Source organism: Gordionus sp. m RMFG-2023, chromosome 3 (assembly GCF_954871325.1).
Source record: "Gordionus sp. m RMFG-2023 chromosome 3, tfGorSpeb1-WG-v2, whole genome shotgun sequence".
Taxonomy (NCBI): domain Eukaryota; kingdom Metazoa; phylum Nematomorpha; class Gordioida; order Chordodea; family Parachordodidae; genus Gordionus; species Gordionus sp. m RMFG-2023.
The window spans coordinates 49,671,930-49,688,448 of NC_088777.1; the positions used below are offsets into that span (position 1 = coordinate 49,671,930).

General features: G+C 27.8%; 1 protein-coding gene across 1 annotated transcript; it reads right to left on the reverse strand.

Annotated features, from left to right (window-relative positions):
- Positions 1 to 328: 328 nt before the first annotated feature.
- Positions 329 to 9,998, reverse strand: LOC135926348 (STAM-binding protein-like). Its single transcript, XM_065462191.1, has 9 exons — positions 9,762 to 9,998; positions 9,640 to 9,715; positions 9,506 to 9,589; positions 9,164 to 9,420; positions 5,725 to 5,857; positions 4,808 to 4,945; positions 4,596 to 4,708; positions 2,231 to 2,333; positions 329 to 544 (listed from the first exon to the last, which is right to left on the reverse strand). The coding sequence occupies exons 1-9, from the start codon at positions 9,953 to 9,955 to the stop codon at positions 479 to 481; spliced, it is 1,164 nt and encodes a 387-aa protein (XP_065318263.1). The 5' UTR covers positions 9,956 to 9,998; the 3' UTR covers positions 329 to 478.
- Between the last annotated feature and the right edge of the window lie 6,521 nt (positions 9,999 to 16,519).

Consider the following 16,519-nt stretch of genomic DNA (forward strand, 5'->3'; position numbering starts at 1 on the left):
CATACTTTTAGATGAAATAACTTTTGTTGGACACTAAGACCAAAAAATAGAATTGATTTGTTCCTCTCTTTTCGTTGTTAGATTCTAAATTTAATATCGACTATAAAATTCCTTTATAATCTTTAAAGCAACATTTATGATACCGAAGACTTCTTATATATGCCCCCCTCCCTCTCATGTTGAATATGAGCTAGTCTTATTGAATTGATATCCCCCCCCCCCCCAGCACGTACTGTTCACTCACCTAGAATGACAGAGGTTACAACACTTAGCATTTTCGAAAATATAAATTTTTATTAAATAGTGTACAATATAAATATGAAACGAAATGTTGATAATTTGTATATTATTTATATTTGGCAACCGTACCTTTTATAACTCTTAGCTTAATTTAAAACAATAAGCAGATGATATGGATAATATCAAACGAAAATTTAGGAATAAATATATGTATATATTATTTTATTCAATATTATAATCATAATTTTCTCATATCTTCTACTACCACGTCCAAATGAGGCTCCAGTACTATATGTTTGCATTCCTAAAATATTAACATAATAAAAAAATAAATATACTAACTAGATTGACATAATTCTTCAAAATCTACTTAAAAATGTAAATATAATATAGGAGTCAGCTATAGACGCCATTTTATAAACTGCAAGTAAGCTACACCTTTAATGGAGCTTCGCTTTTTAAAAACATAGGTTTATTTACGGCCCTGCCTGTGTCGATAGAAAAATATTTTCGGTTAGGTTTCAAAATTTCGAGCCCCACTTAAACCAAGGCCAGATGATCTCCTGATAATATAAAAGTTTCTTTCAAAAATACATTTATCAACTAAGGCCATTCAAAGCAATAACATTATCCGAGTACAAAATTATTTTTTTTTAATTTAAATTTTGAGGATTTCTTATAAATATTTATAAATCTCACAATACCAAATTTATGTTTATAAGCAATTGCGTTATAACATACTGTTAAAGAGGAGCCACAATATCATGATTATATTTGAGATATTTTCATTATATATCAAAATTTATGATCAATTATTTGGTCCCATTTAATATGATATTCGAAATCATACAGAGTGGTTCAAAAAAAACGTAGCCGCGTTTGGAAATCATTAAAACTTTAAACGCGTCATTGTTTTTTATTTTTATAAAAATAAAATTTTGTTATGTTTTATTAAATAATATTTATGAAATTTAATATTCAGAGATTGTTAGAATTGGGTAGAGTCGGTTTTCAGAAATGTGAAATAAAAAGATGCTAAAATTTGACAAAAATAACTCAATATCCTCAAATCAAAAAGGGCTAGAAGATGGTTTACCATAATCTCTAATAAAATATTTAATCTCATAAACAAAAAAAACGAGTCCCGCGTTTTAGAATTTATAAAGATTTCAAAACGCGAAGTTTTTTATTATTTGTTGAGTCACCCGGAATGGTCATATCATAGCTATTAAAATTATTCGGGAAATTTGAAACAATAAATAGAAGTAATCCGATTAATTATCCAGTTTAGAGTTGTGGGATGAAAAGGAACAATTCGGATATTTTAGGGGAAAAATCCATGAGAGGACCATCATTTTTTTTAAATGAATGAATGATAAGAAGAATTCAAAAAAAAAAAATTACATGATTTAAAATATTATTATGCCAATATTTAAAAAGAAAAAGAAAAGTTTTTAACAAGATTTCTCGTAAAACCGGTTACCGCCATTTTTAAATAAAAGGCGATAATTACCGAGTAAATAACATGTTAAACCGCTCGATTTGAGCCGATTCTCAAAAACGACTAACTCATTATTTTAGGACCAGAAAAATATTGGCAAAGCTTCTAGATTTCGCTAATAGATGTCTTAATGTGCCAGCTAAGAGCAAAATCTTTATCTTTCCCGATACAAAAAATTTAAGTGGCTCAAAATCGAGCCGTTCAACGGCACTAGACAAACTTAATATATAGTCGGCCTAGAATTGGAATGCTGCGCTTGCGCAAATGTTTAAAATAAAAAATCAACATTAAAGTTTAAAAATTAAAATATAGGAAAAGCTTATTGATCAATTTTGAACAATATTTTTTTAAAAATCTAGTTTATATATATATATATATATTGTGAATAAATAAGTTATTATCCACTTTTAAACTCAAAAATTTTGAAAAATGTCGAGCGGAGCACTCCAGTTCTAGACTCGACGATATATCTATAGGAGAAGAAATAACTTCGTATAATGGCGGGCTCTGCGAGTGATAATGGAAACCTTGCTCTTTGCAAGTAGCTAAGACATTCATGCCGAAATCGGTTGTTATGGTAAATATCTTGACCCTTAGTTTATTATTTATTTTTTTTTAAATATATATTATTTATAAATTTAAGTCTAATTTTTGTTTACATTTTACAATTGTGTCTAGCAGAGTTGTTAAAGGATCTTGATACAAGTATCTCGATCCTGTATCTAGATATAAAAATGTGGTATCTGTATCTAGATAGATTTTTGATTAAAATATCTGTATTTAGATATAACTTTAGACGATGTTTCTGTATCTAGATCCATTTAAAAAGTATCTTTTAACAACTCTGGTGTCTAATGATGCAAAAATTGTTCCATTTGAGCCGATTTAAAAAAAACGGTTAACTCAGTTATTTTTCTCAGAAAAATATTACCAGAGTCTGAAGATTTTAATCTCAGGGATTATCCAAAATTTTTATAGCTAAAATATTGAGTTGAAATCTGCTCAAATGGGGCGATTTTGCATCACTAATTATGTCCAAGAATATTTTTTTTTAAATAACTTTAAGCAGCTGTATCAAAATGTAGATAGAGATGGCGATAAAGTTAATTAATATTATGTAGACTTACGATTTATTAATTTAAATCAAAGCAAATCAGCCGGTGAAACGCCATCTTGGCTTCCCGTGTAAATAATTTATATTTTTAAATTTTAAGAAAACTTTTGTTTTTTAAAAAAAAAGAAAAGTTTTATTTATTTATAAAGACTCTTTCATCAGAAACCAAAATGGTGTGTCACAATTCAACGAAGTCTTAAAATTCATTTTATAGGAGTCTAGGTAAGCACTATCTATCGTTTGCATCAAAGTTATTCAAAAAACAGAGATTTAGACAGAAATGTATAAGAATTAGTAATTATCGGGTCATTAACAATCAGAGTTTGAAATGCTCTTCAAAATCCTCAAAGATTTGGATTCCGGATTTTTTTGAGAATGCTCAGAAACAAGTTTGATCAAAATTTACCTAATGTTTTATAAAAATATCTTTCACACGAGACTATAAAAATCTTCGATTTTGTGATCTTCAGAAAAAAAAAATTTTGCTCAAAATTTTTAATTAATTATCTCATAACATTTTTTTTCCTTCAAACTATGTTAACAAATGCATAATTCACATAATTTTTTGATTTAAAGAAAATTTTTTTACTTTTAATTAAAATTTTTTGTACAATAGTGACAATTATATTTTTAAAAAATAATATTAACTGTATAATCTATCTAAAACGCATGGTAATAATTTTTTTTTAAAAAAGGGTGCAATTATTAAATATATATAGATTGATTTATCAACCATGTGATGGGTGCATTGACATATATTGAGGCATTGACTGGCGATTAATTTATTTGACTGTTGTATCACTACAAAATGAGTTGATTACATATTGGTTTCCCGAAATTTTATAAAAAAATATAGTTTCAGTTATTTATAAGACTTTTATATGGGAAGCCAAAATGACGTGTCACCAGCTGGTTTTATTCAACGACCCTTCAAAAACAATGAATGAATGAATGAGTCAGTCAAGATAAGTAAAATATATATCATTAACGCCTCATTAAGAATAAGCGCGATTTGTTCAAGTGGTGCGATATTTATCGTCAAGCCAATAAAGAAGACATAATTTATAAATATGGAGAGTAACGATGAAAACGCTATGATAAAATTTGAAAAAACATATGTTGCGATGTATATTTCGAAAATCATTATCGCTGTTAGGAATCAGCTGTAGTTTTAATAAGGCTAAATACCGCATCGCTTGAACAAATCGCGTTTACTATAAATGAAGCGAAAGTATGTTTAAATTATTATTTTTCTTCTTTAAATCTAGGTTCCCTTTAAAAAAAAAGAATAAATAAGGCATTTAAATATCTTGAAAGTTATCTTAATCAGATTTTAAACTCTAATAATAGTAATGATTTTGAATAATAAAGGCATGACAATATGTAAATGATTATTGACAGATGTTCCAAATATATCATTGAAAATCGAAATCATCATACATATCCATTACCACAACTCCTTATTAGGTGATACTTTATTCAAAATAGGTTATAAATAGCTCAGATACATTTAGAAATGATAATGAGAATAGAAGCTGAATTTATAAATTTGTTATTTATATAAAAAAAAGCTTATTTTCCAATGTTTTCAGCAAAAGTGTTTCCCCCTATTTTAACTGTAATGGAAATGAACTGATCATCCTTAGCTTTATTTTAAAATGTGGCAAAATCCAGATTTAATGCTCCTCGAGGGAGCAATTCTTTTTTTGATATATTAATATTTTTAAAAAAATGTTTTACTCGTTATGAGACGGTGAGCATACGATAGCTATATACTCTGGCAATAATTGTTGATTGGGAAATTGGTTGTGCAGATCTACACTGGAAAGAAAGGCGGTTTGGGAAGGGTGAGTCTTTTTTTAAAAAAAAAATATACATAAAAATAATATTAATTAGGTTTATCACCGAGGAAAGTAAAAAAATTTAAAAAATATATATATAATATATTATACGTGGATCCATCCTAGTGTCAGGAGATTCTTGGATTCTTTGAAATAAACCATTTCTTCCTCGCTGGTGGCTAGGAACGAATTGGGTTGACCAGTTTGCTTCGGGATAACCAGATGGGTTATCGTGAAAACATTTTGACTCTTAAATTTCGAAAAAATATTAACATTTCAAGTTCAAATATATTTATATGATACACTATATCAAAGATAATCTTCCTATTATTTCCTTCTCTATTTATTAATTTGTTCCTCGCGATCTCTGTGTTCTCCCCAATGACATATAATAATGCCTAGAATGAGGATGCATTCAATAAAAGTTGCACATCAATAAAAACAGCTGGGGGCGCCATTTTGATTACCTATATATCATTATTAAAAATGTTAAACGAGAGGCCAATTAATTCCTAAGTCTGAAGCAAACTTTATTAAAGAATTACCTGATCATCGAGATTATAAGGGAACAAGTTATCAATATAATAATAGTTTTTAACATGAGAATAATTACTATATGGGTTACCAAAATGGCGGGTTCAGCTGATCTGCATTCAACGACGCTTTCAAATGCTTTATTATGAATGCATCGTCAGTCTAAGTATTATTAGACATTGGTTCTCGCATTTACTCTTTCTTCATTTTCTCCTTTTTTAAAAAAAATGAATTAATCTTCAATTTGATCATTATAAGTACATAAGATTCAAAAAAACCTATACTACGCTATAAAAGAAACAAGAAATTTCTAGCCTTAAAAATAGTTTACTACTTAAGGCAAATAATCATCCCATAAAATATATTAAAATGGCCCAACAGAAGATTGACCAACCTGCCCCATCCCGTATTTAACCATGTTGCCCCTCTCTCAAAATTATATTGTTCTCTTTCAAATTCATTTCATTCAGTAATATTTGTTTTAAAAAAATAACCAATTTTCCAAATAAATGACCACCAGTCTCAATATTTTTATCGGTGTTTGATTCCGCCAGGGATAAGAAAATGAGGGCTAAATTTTTGGGAACTCTGACTTGTCTCAGGGATTGATAACCAGTTCGATTGCTTCTATAAATATAAGACAAATTGTGGTAACATTGGACTACGCAAAACATTAAATCAACAAACTTTTGATTTGGAAACAAAAAATGAAAATAAAGCTATTTTAAATATAAAAACAAAAACATGTACAAAATATAATTCTAATTTTTTTAAATATAAATTTTAAACATTTAATCATTAAAAAATTTTTTCTAAAGTTTCAAATTGTTTTAAAATAGGTTTAGATATAACCTTAAGTGTAGAGTTAAAATTTGCTTTTAATATATAATTGGTTAAACCTTGAAAATTTTTGGTTATAAAAAAATATATATATATTTAATTTTTTTCCATTTGATTCTCCATTATATTTATCAAATGGATAATTTTTTAAATAGATATTAGGGAAAGAATTTTAGATAATATTATCTAGAGAATATATAAAGCAATAGGTAGGGCAGGCTGCACTATTTTTTAACTGATAATAAGTCAATATCAATTTTATTATGAATTGTTATAGTTATGTATGTGTATCCTTGATAAATTTTAATTTTAGTACCTATTGTAAATAATTTGTTGGCTGAATATTAATCTATATTTATTTTTTAAAAATTTTTTTAGGCAAAGCATTTTTTTTATAAAAAAAAAAGATTTCTTATATTATTAAAAGCAGATCACAATGTAATAATGAGAATAATTATTCTAAATTCTATATTAACTTTATTTTTATTAGGGATGTGAACCGGAGCCGGAACCCTCGTATTTTGGCTGAACCTGGACATGGACCCTTTTAAAAAGTGGAGAATCCAAGGGTTCAGGGTGTTAAAAATTTTTAACTTAAAATTTTTTTTTTTAAATTAATGTAAAAATATAATTTTTAAAAAATAATATAAAATTTTTATAATTTTATTAATTTTTAAAAAAATAATATAAAATTTTTATAATTTTATTAATTTTTAAAAAATAATGTAAAATTTTTATAATTTTATTAATTTTTTTCGTGGAATCTCCCTAAAAAATAGTCACTATAAAACTATAATTGATAAAGCAAGGGATGTTGTAAAATATTTAAGAACTCCCACAATTGTTAGAATATTAAAATCCACAAAAAGGTAAATGGCAATTTTAGATTGCACAACACGTTGGTCCTCTATGTGTATGATGCTAGAGCGATTATTAAGTTTGAAAGATTTCTGTAATGATTTAATCATAGGAGCATGTGAAATCATTTTTTCAGAAGATGATTGGAATCAAGTAAAAGAGCTTACTAGTGTGCTGGTTAAAAATAACAACATTAAAAGTGCAAGCTGAACAATTATGTTTATCGGATTTTTATGGCATATGGTTAAGATGTCAATTAGAGTTAGGGAGATATAACAAGTTCTTTTTCAAATGAAGTATTAGAAAATACGAAAATAAGAGAGCAACAATATTTACAAAATAGTGTTGTATATGCTTCGATATATTTAGACCCGCAATATCAGGTTTTATTAAGTAGTGAGGAAAAACAAATGGCCATAGACCATCTTGAAGATTTATGGCACACCCAAAACTCTATTATTTACAATACATTGGTGGTTACAACAATATCTACTGGTTGTAGCGATAACAATGATAATGATAACGATATTGATGATCTGGAAATTTTACTATTAGATAGAGAAAAAAAAATTAAATTATCATCTGATAGAAAGGAGCAAAAAATATCTATTGTATCTTTAATAGAAAAGTTCTTGGAAGTTATGAGAATAAATAGAGATGCAAACATTTTAAAATTCTGGGAGGAAAATTCTTCAATATATCCAGAATTATATACCTTTTCTAGAATCGTGGCTGTACTGGCGACACAAGTACAATAATTTATGTAAAAATGACTATCTATTTTAGGTAAGCGTAGAACGTGGATTTTCATCGTTGACTAATTTACGTGGAAATCTGAAGGATGATATAGAAGATATCATGATTGTGGGATTGAATAAAATATTTAAAAATTATCTCATTTCGAATTATAAATGTGTTTATATTGAAGTATAATAAAAGAATGAAAAAAAGTCTTATTTTGAGTCATTATTTTTATGTTTCCTCTGGACCCGAACCCTGGACCCGGGTCCTTTTTAAATTTATTACCGGACCCGAACCCGGACCCTTTTTTTTGTCGAAGGGTTCACATCCCTGATTTTTATTGCTATGAAGGAATATAGAACTGGAGAATCAAAGTAGATATAGAACACTATAATACTAATACTCAGCAGTCAAATTATTAATATTTGATACAGAATTCATTGGATTCAGAAACCTCTCAAATTTAAATCCATTATTGAGGAAGATTTTCAAATTTAGAAAATCTGATTTGACCAGAAATACATTTCAAGCATGTGTAGAGTATCTACACTGAATTTCAGGCAATTTTGCCATGAACATCTCAACTAGCCTAATTAATATTATTATTCATGTATATATTTTTCATATTAAATTAAAATATACAAAATTGGATGGCAAATATTGTATGAAATTCACAGTGTGGGTACCCTTCACATGCTGGAATACTTACTTTAGTGTTGTTAAACGTCTTGTTTTGAGCCGATTTTTAAAAATGGCTAACTCAATACATTATCCAGAAAAATATTACCCAAGCCTGAAGATTCTGCTCATGGAAGGAACAAAGGCCCTTGGACATATATTATCGAAATCTTGAGGCTAAGGCAATATTTTTCTGGCTAAAATATTGAGTTAGCCATTTTAAAAATTGGCTTAAAATGAGCCATTTAACATCACTAATTTACTTTCTTTATTCCCCTCAGAATATTGTTTAAAATTGAAAGATTCCAAATCCTTATGGATTCTATATCTCAATAGACATGTACATACTTCTTTTTTTTAAAAAAATTACCAACAATTATTACTTATTCTATTTAGAGAGATCAAAAGTCTAGGGATGGTTCTTTTTATGGGCTGGGATGCTTGTAGAAAATATTTTTTGAGGCCAGGTTTGGCAAATTTTTAATGATGAATGATGCAATTTTATGATTTTTAGTTTGAGCATAACAAATTAAATTGTGCTGGGTTATCTTAGCCCCATTTGGGCTGGGCAATATTTGAAAAATAGTTTTCAGATATGGCCAAAATATAACAGATTTATTTATTAAAGTTATAAATTTAATATATATTTAAAATAATTAATAGAAAAACCTAAAAATTTACCACAAAGGATATAAACCCCATCCCCCTTACCAAGTAAATAATATAAAATGAGATTGATAATTGATATTTAAAAAAATTGTGATAAATAATCTACCATTAAAATGGTATGATAAAAAAAATGAATGTAATATTTACTGATTTGATATAGAAGAATCAATTAAATTTTGAGGTTTTAGGCTCCTTGAAGGAACAGAAATTTGATTAAAATTTATATTTGAATGACTTAGATTATTTTGGGAAGTATTTGTATTTGCATAATTTTTTAACGAATTTGATATATTATAATTATCAAGTTCATTTTCATTGTTATTGTTGATAGTATTCATTTTTATTGAAGGCTGAGATTTTTCTCTAGAAAGCACTTCTTCCTTGATAGTTTTTTCTATTTGTTTCTAATATCATTGTTATAAATTAAATTATTGATGTTAAAAACTTAGTTATCATTAATCAATAAAAATCTAAATTTTTTTATTTTACTTGTTTTTCGATGTATTCATTATGGTATTTCGAATATATTTTATCCTTAAGTTGTTCCGCTTTGGGTAAAACTTCTTTAAGTGCCTTAAAAAAAATAATTTTGCCATTGATAAATAATGAAATAAATATTCTACATTTTTAACACTAATTTTTTCTAGTGTTGGAATATCTTTATATTGAGGAATGTCTGGTAATTTTTCCAAAAATAATCTACAAATTAAAAATCTTGTACATATAAATTCTCAAATAATCTTACGTAATATATTTATAATATAGCATGAAAGCTTTTTCAATATCTCCTTCCTTTTCATATATTTTGGCCATAGATATCATTTCTGGTCCAGACCGAAAATATCTGATCAAAGGACATTGAGGATTAATCTCAACATCCTGAAATAATTGTTTGATACGATATTCTGGAGAGAAATGATCTGAATCTTTCGTACTCATAGTTATCGAGAAAAATAATTGCACTAAAGAGAATATAGATATATCTCTTCTTATCTTATCTAGCACGTTGGTTATGGACCTGCCCAAAATGAGCGAATATGAATTACTATAGAGGCCCTATCCTCCATAATAATTATGTCGATTTTTTTCCTCAAGGATACCAACAAACCTTGTAACCCAGATATAATAATTAAAGGTGTGGAACTCACTCAATCCAATAATAATATTAGCTTAAGGAAAAGGAAAAGGAATAGTTATGAGCAGAGTTGTACAAAAGATCTTCTTTGAAGATTTTTGAGCAAGATCTTTGAAGATCGTAAAATTTGAAGATCTTTTATTTTTTAAAAATTTTGTGTAACGATCTGCATGATATTTATTTTTTTACCCCTTTATTAAAAGCCCAGATGTTTTTCAATTTTTATCAAGGCAGGAGGAGAGGTATAAAACATAAAAGAAATATTTTTGAAGATCTTTTTATTTTGAGCAAATGTACAACTCTGGTATGAGTATTTTTGAGAAAGCGAGAACTGAAAAAAAGAGGTACTGTATCATCCAATACAAATTATTAGTTTTTTTATTATTATAAAAATTATTTATTATTGTTATTAAAAAAAGAAGAAAGCATAATGGCTGTCAAATGTCAAATAACATTATCATCAGCTGTTGAAATCAAAATTATAAAATAATCATCAGTATCATTTTTATCGCAATAATCAACGCTATACTATCCCAGAGTTTAGACCCCAAATTTCAATTAATACCTATAATTATGGTGACTCAACTCAGTTTTCTCATTAATCTTCATAGTATGATCAACTTCTAACGACCTGGAAGATATGGTCTTCTCTTTTTGTCTACTAATTCCAATAATAACGTTGTTTCAACTCAGCTATTGAACTTTTCCTCTCAGTACGATCAACGTCTCTCTATCTCTAAGCTATGGACTCCAATTTCAACTTATACCTTAATTATGATGTCCCAACTAATTTTTGCATTATTCTCATCTGCTTGATCAACGCCCCACTACTTCTAAGGTATGGCCTCCCCCCAACAAATTCCATTAATAACGCCGTCCTTTCTTTTCACTCTCAAAAATGTCCAACTACCACAGAGGTATTGACTTTTAAATTACCTCAGACATTTCCCCATTCAATGTCGTACTCCCATCCTTCTACGCAAAACTTACAACGATCATCTGCGATAAAATTCAAATGTTTTTAGGCTTCCCCAGCCAACTAAAAGTAAATAGTTAGGATAATAAAAAAAAACTGAAAACCATAAAGCGAGTGGTCAAGATTCATTACACAGTGAATATTTGAAGACTGATCCCGTCTTATGCCCAGAGATTCTCCTCTCAATCATAACTAGAGTTTTAAAGGGACTTGTCCTAATGATTGGATCACAACTATCAGTCTTTCTCTAAAACTAAGAACCCTAAATTACTTGAAGACTGGAGGGGAATCTCGCTAAATTCAGTAGTATATAAGATTATTCCGAATGTTAAATTAAATAGGTTAAGACCGAATGTGGAACCGCATTTCGTTGGTTCATTGGTTTAGTTTAGGAAGGATCGTAATGCACTTGAGGCAATAGCGGTTATACGGAAAAGACACTTAATAATCGTTGCCCTTGATCTCAAGAAAGCATTTGACTCAATAATACATTCTAAACTATGGAGCACTTTAGAGGAGGTAGGTACGCCTACTGCTTTGATAAACTTGATAGTACAGGTATGTTATGATAATTTGGTCATCACAACAACTATCAATTCCCCTAAAGATAAGACTATTTAAAGTTCTAATAATAGCATCCCTTTATTATGGCATGAAAAATTGGAAGGATTCCAAATTAGATAATAGTAAGAGGCAAACGTTCATAAATATATGTCTTAGATACTGATAAAAACAAAAAGAGAAATTATAGGCTTGAAGATTTAATCTAGAACGGTTATCAGGATGATCGCACAGGATAAAAATTAGACAGAAAAAAGACACTTTATTAAATTCAATCGAAGAAAAATGATAGTATTTATTGATTATATTATTAGAATATTGACGTTGATGTAATGTCTTTTTATTTTATAATATGATTATACAAAAAAAACAAGTGGTGAAAGAAAATGAAAATATATATCAATATATATATATTTAATCGCCTTGAGATGTATTTATATGCATGTTAATTTCATTGAATAAAAAGATAATATGAACATATTTAAATATACAATTACAACAAATTGAATAAGCGAAATATTTAAGAAGTATTTAAATATACAATGAATTACAACAAATTAAGCGAACATGTAACAGATACATTACCAGAACATTTTACCCACTATATACAATTATACCTTATGGACTAGATGTGATATTTTTTCTCTACATAAAATGATCAAATATAGGAAAATTGAAGTGGTTGGTCATATTTTAAGACATCCTTCTAACAACCTAATCCATCAGGCACTTGTAAACATGCCCCCGAAAGGGACTGCTCTTAAGCCTTCTTATCTTATAAATGTGGTTGGTTCGGCATAATTAAAAGGTTCTTGGGGGAGTTAGATCTATCATGGGAATTCTTAAAGAGAGCTCTCAGGCTTATTTACGAGCATATGGCAAATAACTAATAAGTGTGGTAAATAATTCAATAAATAATATTAATTACTAAGTTATTTTTAAATTATTAAGACAGTGAGTTATAATACTGGAAAAGGAGGTCTTTTAACGAAAGCCCCATAATTTTATATAAGAATTGTAATGCTAAACCACCAACTATTAAGAGCTAAGCAGATTAACAGTGTTATTTGCCGCCAACTACATATTTAGCGAGCATCGATACTATAATATCAACTATTGAAAGGATGATTTATCAATGATGAGCAAAATCTCTCAAGCTTTTAAAAGTAAAACCATCAATGCTACCATTATGTCCAACTATGAATGGAATAGAGAGAAACCAACCAATTATGCAGCATTAATAAAATTACCAATGACGATATAACCAACTACTAATGAGGCCAAGAGATTAATGAAGGTCATGGTCTAGTCTTTGTATTTTAAAAATATTTTCGTTTTTATCTAATTTAATTCTATTGATTATTGGGAAAGTGCCAATGCTACTATGAAAACTTATGGTTTTCATATTGCAAAATAAAAAATGAACTAAAAATTCAAAAACCTAAATTAACTTCTCTAGAATAATGGTCCGAACCGTAAGAAATAAAAGGACCGGTTCGGACTTTGGTCTTAAAAGATTGTTCCAGTCTGGTCCCTGCCTAAGAAAGAACCGCTAACCTTCACTATCCAAGACCCATAAACCATTATGATTATACCTCTACAACCATTATAATGATTTTGATATCAAAGCAGAATGGCATTTTTTTGCATATTTTGGCAAAACTCCTTGCGATATTTTAGGGGAAATTACTAAGAAGTTGACGGCTAGAGCAAACCTGCAACGTCCTTATGAAAATCATATACTAACTCCTATGGATTTATATAATTATGCGAGAATTAATTATATATTTGTCAGCAATGTTGAATATTTAAGAATGGAAACCAATCTCGAAAATAGATTTTTAACAGCCAAACGATTTCCGGGACACAAAAATATTATTAATTTATTCCAATGGAAGGAAAAATGAAAGTCAAATTTTATTTTAATTCATTAGATTATTTAATGATGTATTATTAAATTAATATGTTTATTACAATATTAATTTCCAATTGATATTCATGTAATATAAATAATTAACTAAATAAAGTTATAAATATTTTTACAATTAATTACTTTTTAAAATAAAATAGCGAAACTTATGTGTTATATATGACACAATGTCTACTAGTGATCTGCATAGGACCTAATATTTCTAATACAGCCCGAAAGATTTATAAAAGGGGAGCATCCTGAAGTAGAAAAAATGATTTTATAAATTTTTCAGTTTGAGTTTGTAAATATTTATTTGAATTGTATATATTTGTGCGTATTATATATATATATATATATATATCTAACCCAGGGGCCCCTACAACGGGGGGGGGGTCCGAAGCAACTGCTTCAGTAAATTTGAGTGGGGGTACTTTTTTTTTACATCCATCATGATCATGTGATTTCTGGTTTATAAATGTAATAATAAGATCCTCCCCCCCACTTAATATTTAATTTAATATATTGACGGAAATTTTGGTCGATGTTTAGTAAATTTGTTATCCGAGATTTCTTGTCATAAATTATTTTTCCAATTTTAAAATATGCCTAAAAATATTAACCAAAAAAAATACAAATGCCTAATAAAATGCAAATCGTTTAATATAAGAGATGATAAATGGATAGATCACATTAGAAAAAGACGTGGTGGGCTTAATATTAATGATATAAAGAAAAGCTTTGAAATAGTAGCTTTTAAGAATGTTACTCAAAATTGGACAAATAGCAAAGTAATTTTTTTATTAAATATTTAATTGTTTATACCTATCTTATTATAATGGGTATTAAATCGCAATTTAAGAAGAAAGAAGTAAAAATTGGGAATTCAAAGCTGTTGATATAATAAATATTTTTAATTAATATAATTATCTTTTAAAAGTGTCCTAATAATAAAGAAAATGTGTTAGAAGAAAATATAGTATCTGATGATTCTGATAATGATCATGAAATTAGTGAACCTGAGGTCATTTAGTTACTCATATTTTTTATCTACTATATTTTTTATTGGAAGACACAGAGCAGAGATTTGATAAAGTAGAACAAGAAATACTTATTATCTCTTTACTGGTAATAAATATTCCTTGAATATCTAGTTGAGCAAAGTTATGATGGAGCCTCAAACATGAGTGGAAGAATCAATGGTGTGCAAGCCTTGATTAGAGCAGAGGCGCCAAAGGCAGCTTTTATTTGGTGTTATTGTCATCGATTAAATTTAATCGTTGTTCAATTATGCCAATCAATTAAAGAACTTCGAAATGTTCTAGGAATACTAGATAAGATTTATGTCTATTTTAATGGTGTAAAAAGATATGAGGTACTCAAAAAATTTCAGTGTAATGATCTGAAAAAATCGCAACGATTTCTACGCGTTAAGAATACCACTCGGTAATAGTTCCTTATTTATTTAGATTTTAAATGTTTTTTTTATTTAGAAGCTGGCTATCGTCATATAAAGCTATTGTAAATTTTTTGTAACTTTATGATGCCTTGAGGGCAGCTTTAACAAATTTAAAGGATTCTGAAGATCCTGCCACTTCCACTATGGCTAGTGCTATAGTCTTTAGAATAGAAAAATTTGATTTTATCTTATCACTTTGTGTTTTGGATAAAATATTGTTGATAACAAGTTTGGCTTGTACAAAATTGCAAACCATTTCGAAGGATATAGGGTATGCAATAAATCAAATTCAATTGGCAAAAGATTGCTTGATTAATTTGAGAAGTATTATATAAATTATTGTCTTAATTATTTTTTAATCTAATAGATAATAACACTGAATTTTTGGATGTTTTTTCAAAGGCGCAAGATTTTATGAAGGAGAGAAATCTACCTTTTGATTTTGAAACTTCTAGACTTCAAACATTACAATCCAAAAAGAAGTGGTATATATACTTTCATCATTAAATATAGAAATTTTTTTTAGTTTTAAAATAGGTGTGTTTTATGCTGCACTCGATTTAATTATTATGCAATTTAACGAAAGATTTAATGATGATTCCATAAAATTTTATTTTTTACGCCAAAGGGAATGGCAGAAAAATCAATTATTAAAGAAGATATCGAGGATATCTGTGAATTTTACAATTTAAATTCAAGTCAAATTTTCGAAGAAATGTTGAAGTTTAGAAATATTTATAAGATGGCCAAAATGGGCAATGTAATTATTACTCATGACCTAGAGGTTAAAGAATCTAAAGATTTGTCAGATTCTTTTAATTTAAATATTTTTACCAATACATTATTTAGCTTCTTCTGATGATGATGATAATTCAGATTGGAAAAACTATTCATTTATTTTACCTTATCGTTTACTTTTAAATTTTTCTGCTTTCCCTAATTTAAGAATTTTATATAAATATTTATTAACCATTCCCACAACCTCATGTACTGCCGAAAGAGTCATGAGTAAAATTAAATTAATTAAAACAAGACTTCGCAGTACCATGAAAGATTCTTTTTTTCAATAATTTAACCATATTATCAATGGAAAAAAATTTATTTCAACAATTAAATACTGATGAAATTATAATTTCTTTCGCTTTCTCTCTATCTAATTTATCTAAATTATTAATTTAAAAATAATATTTATAAAGTATATATTTTTTGCATTTTACTTATATTATATATTAAAAATTGATGCAATAAAAATTATTTATGAAATTTATGTGTGTCATAATTATCATTTTTTGGAGAGGGGGGATACTTTTTAAGGGGGTATTCTGCTTCATTCGCTTAAAAAGTGTAGGGGCCACTGATCTAACCAGAATAATTTTTTAAAAAGGAGGGCATGTTGTATCTGTCAGTTTATGATTGACATTTATTAGACCTTTACCCTCAATTTGCTCACGTGTTCATATTTG

Bases quoted from the DNA above. Each gene is read 5' to 3' on its own strand.
- LOC135926348 (XM_065462191.1), bottom strand. From the start codon at position 9,955: ATGAGTACGAAAGATTCAGATCATTTCTCTCCAGAATATCGTATCAAA. The intron at 4,709-4,807 runs GTATAATATATT...TTTTAAAAAAAG, and splicing joins TGACACTAGGATGGATCCAC to ACTCACCCTTCCCAAACCGC. The intron at 2,334-4,595 runs GTAAAACATTTT...TAATAAACTAAG, and splicing joins TGCTCACCGTCTCATAACGA to GGTCAAGATATTTACCATAA.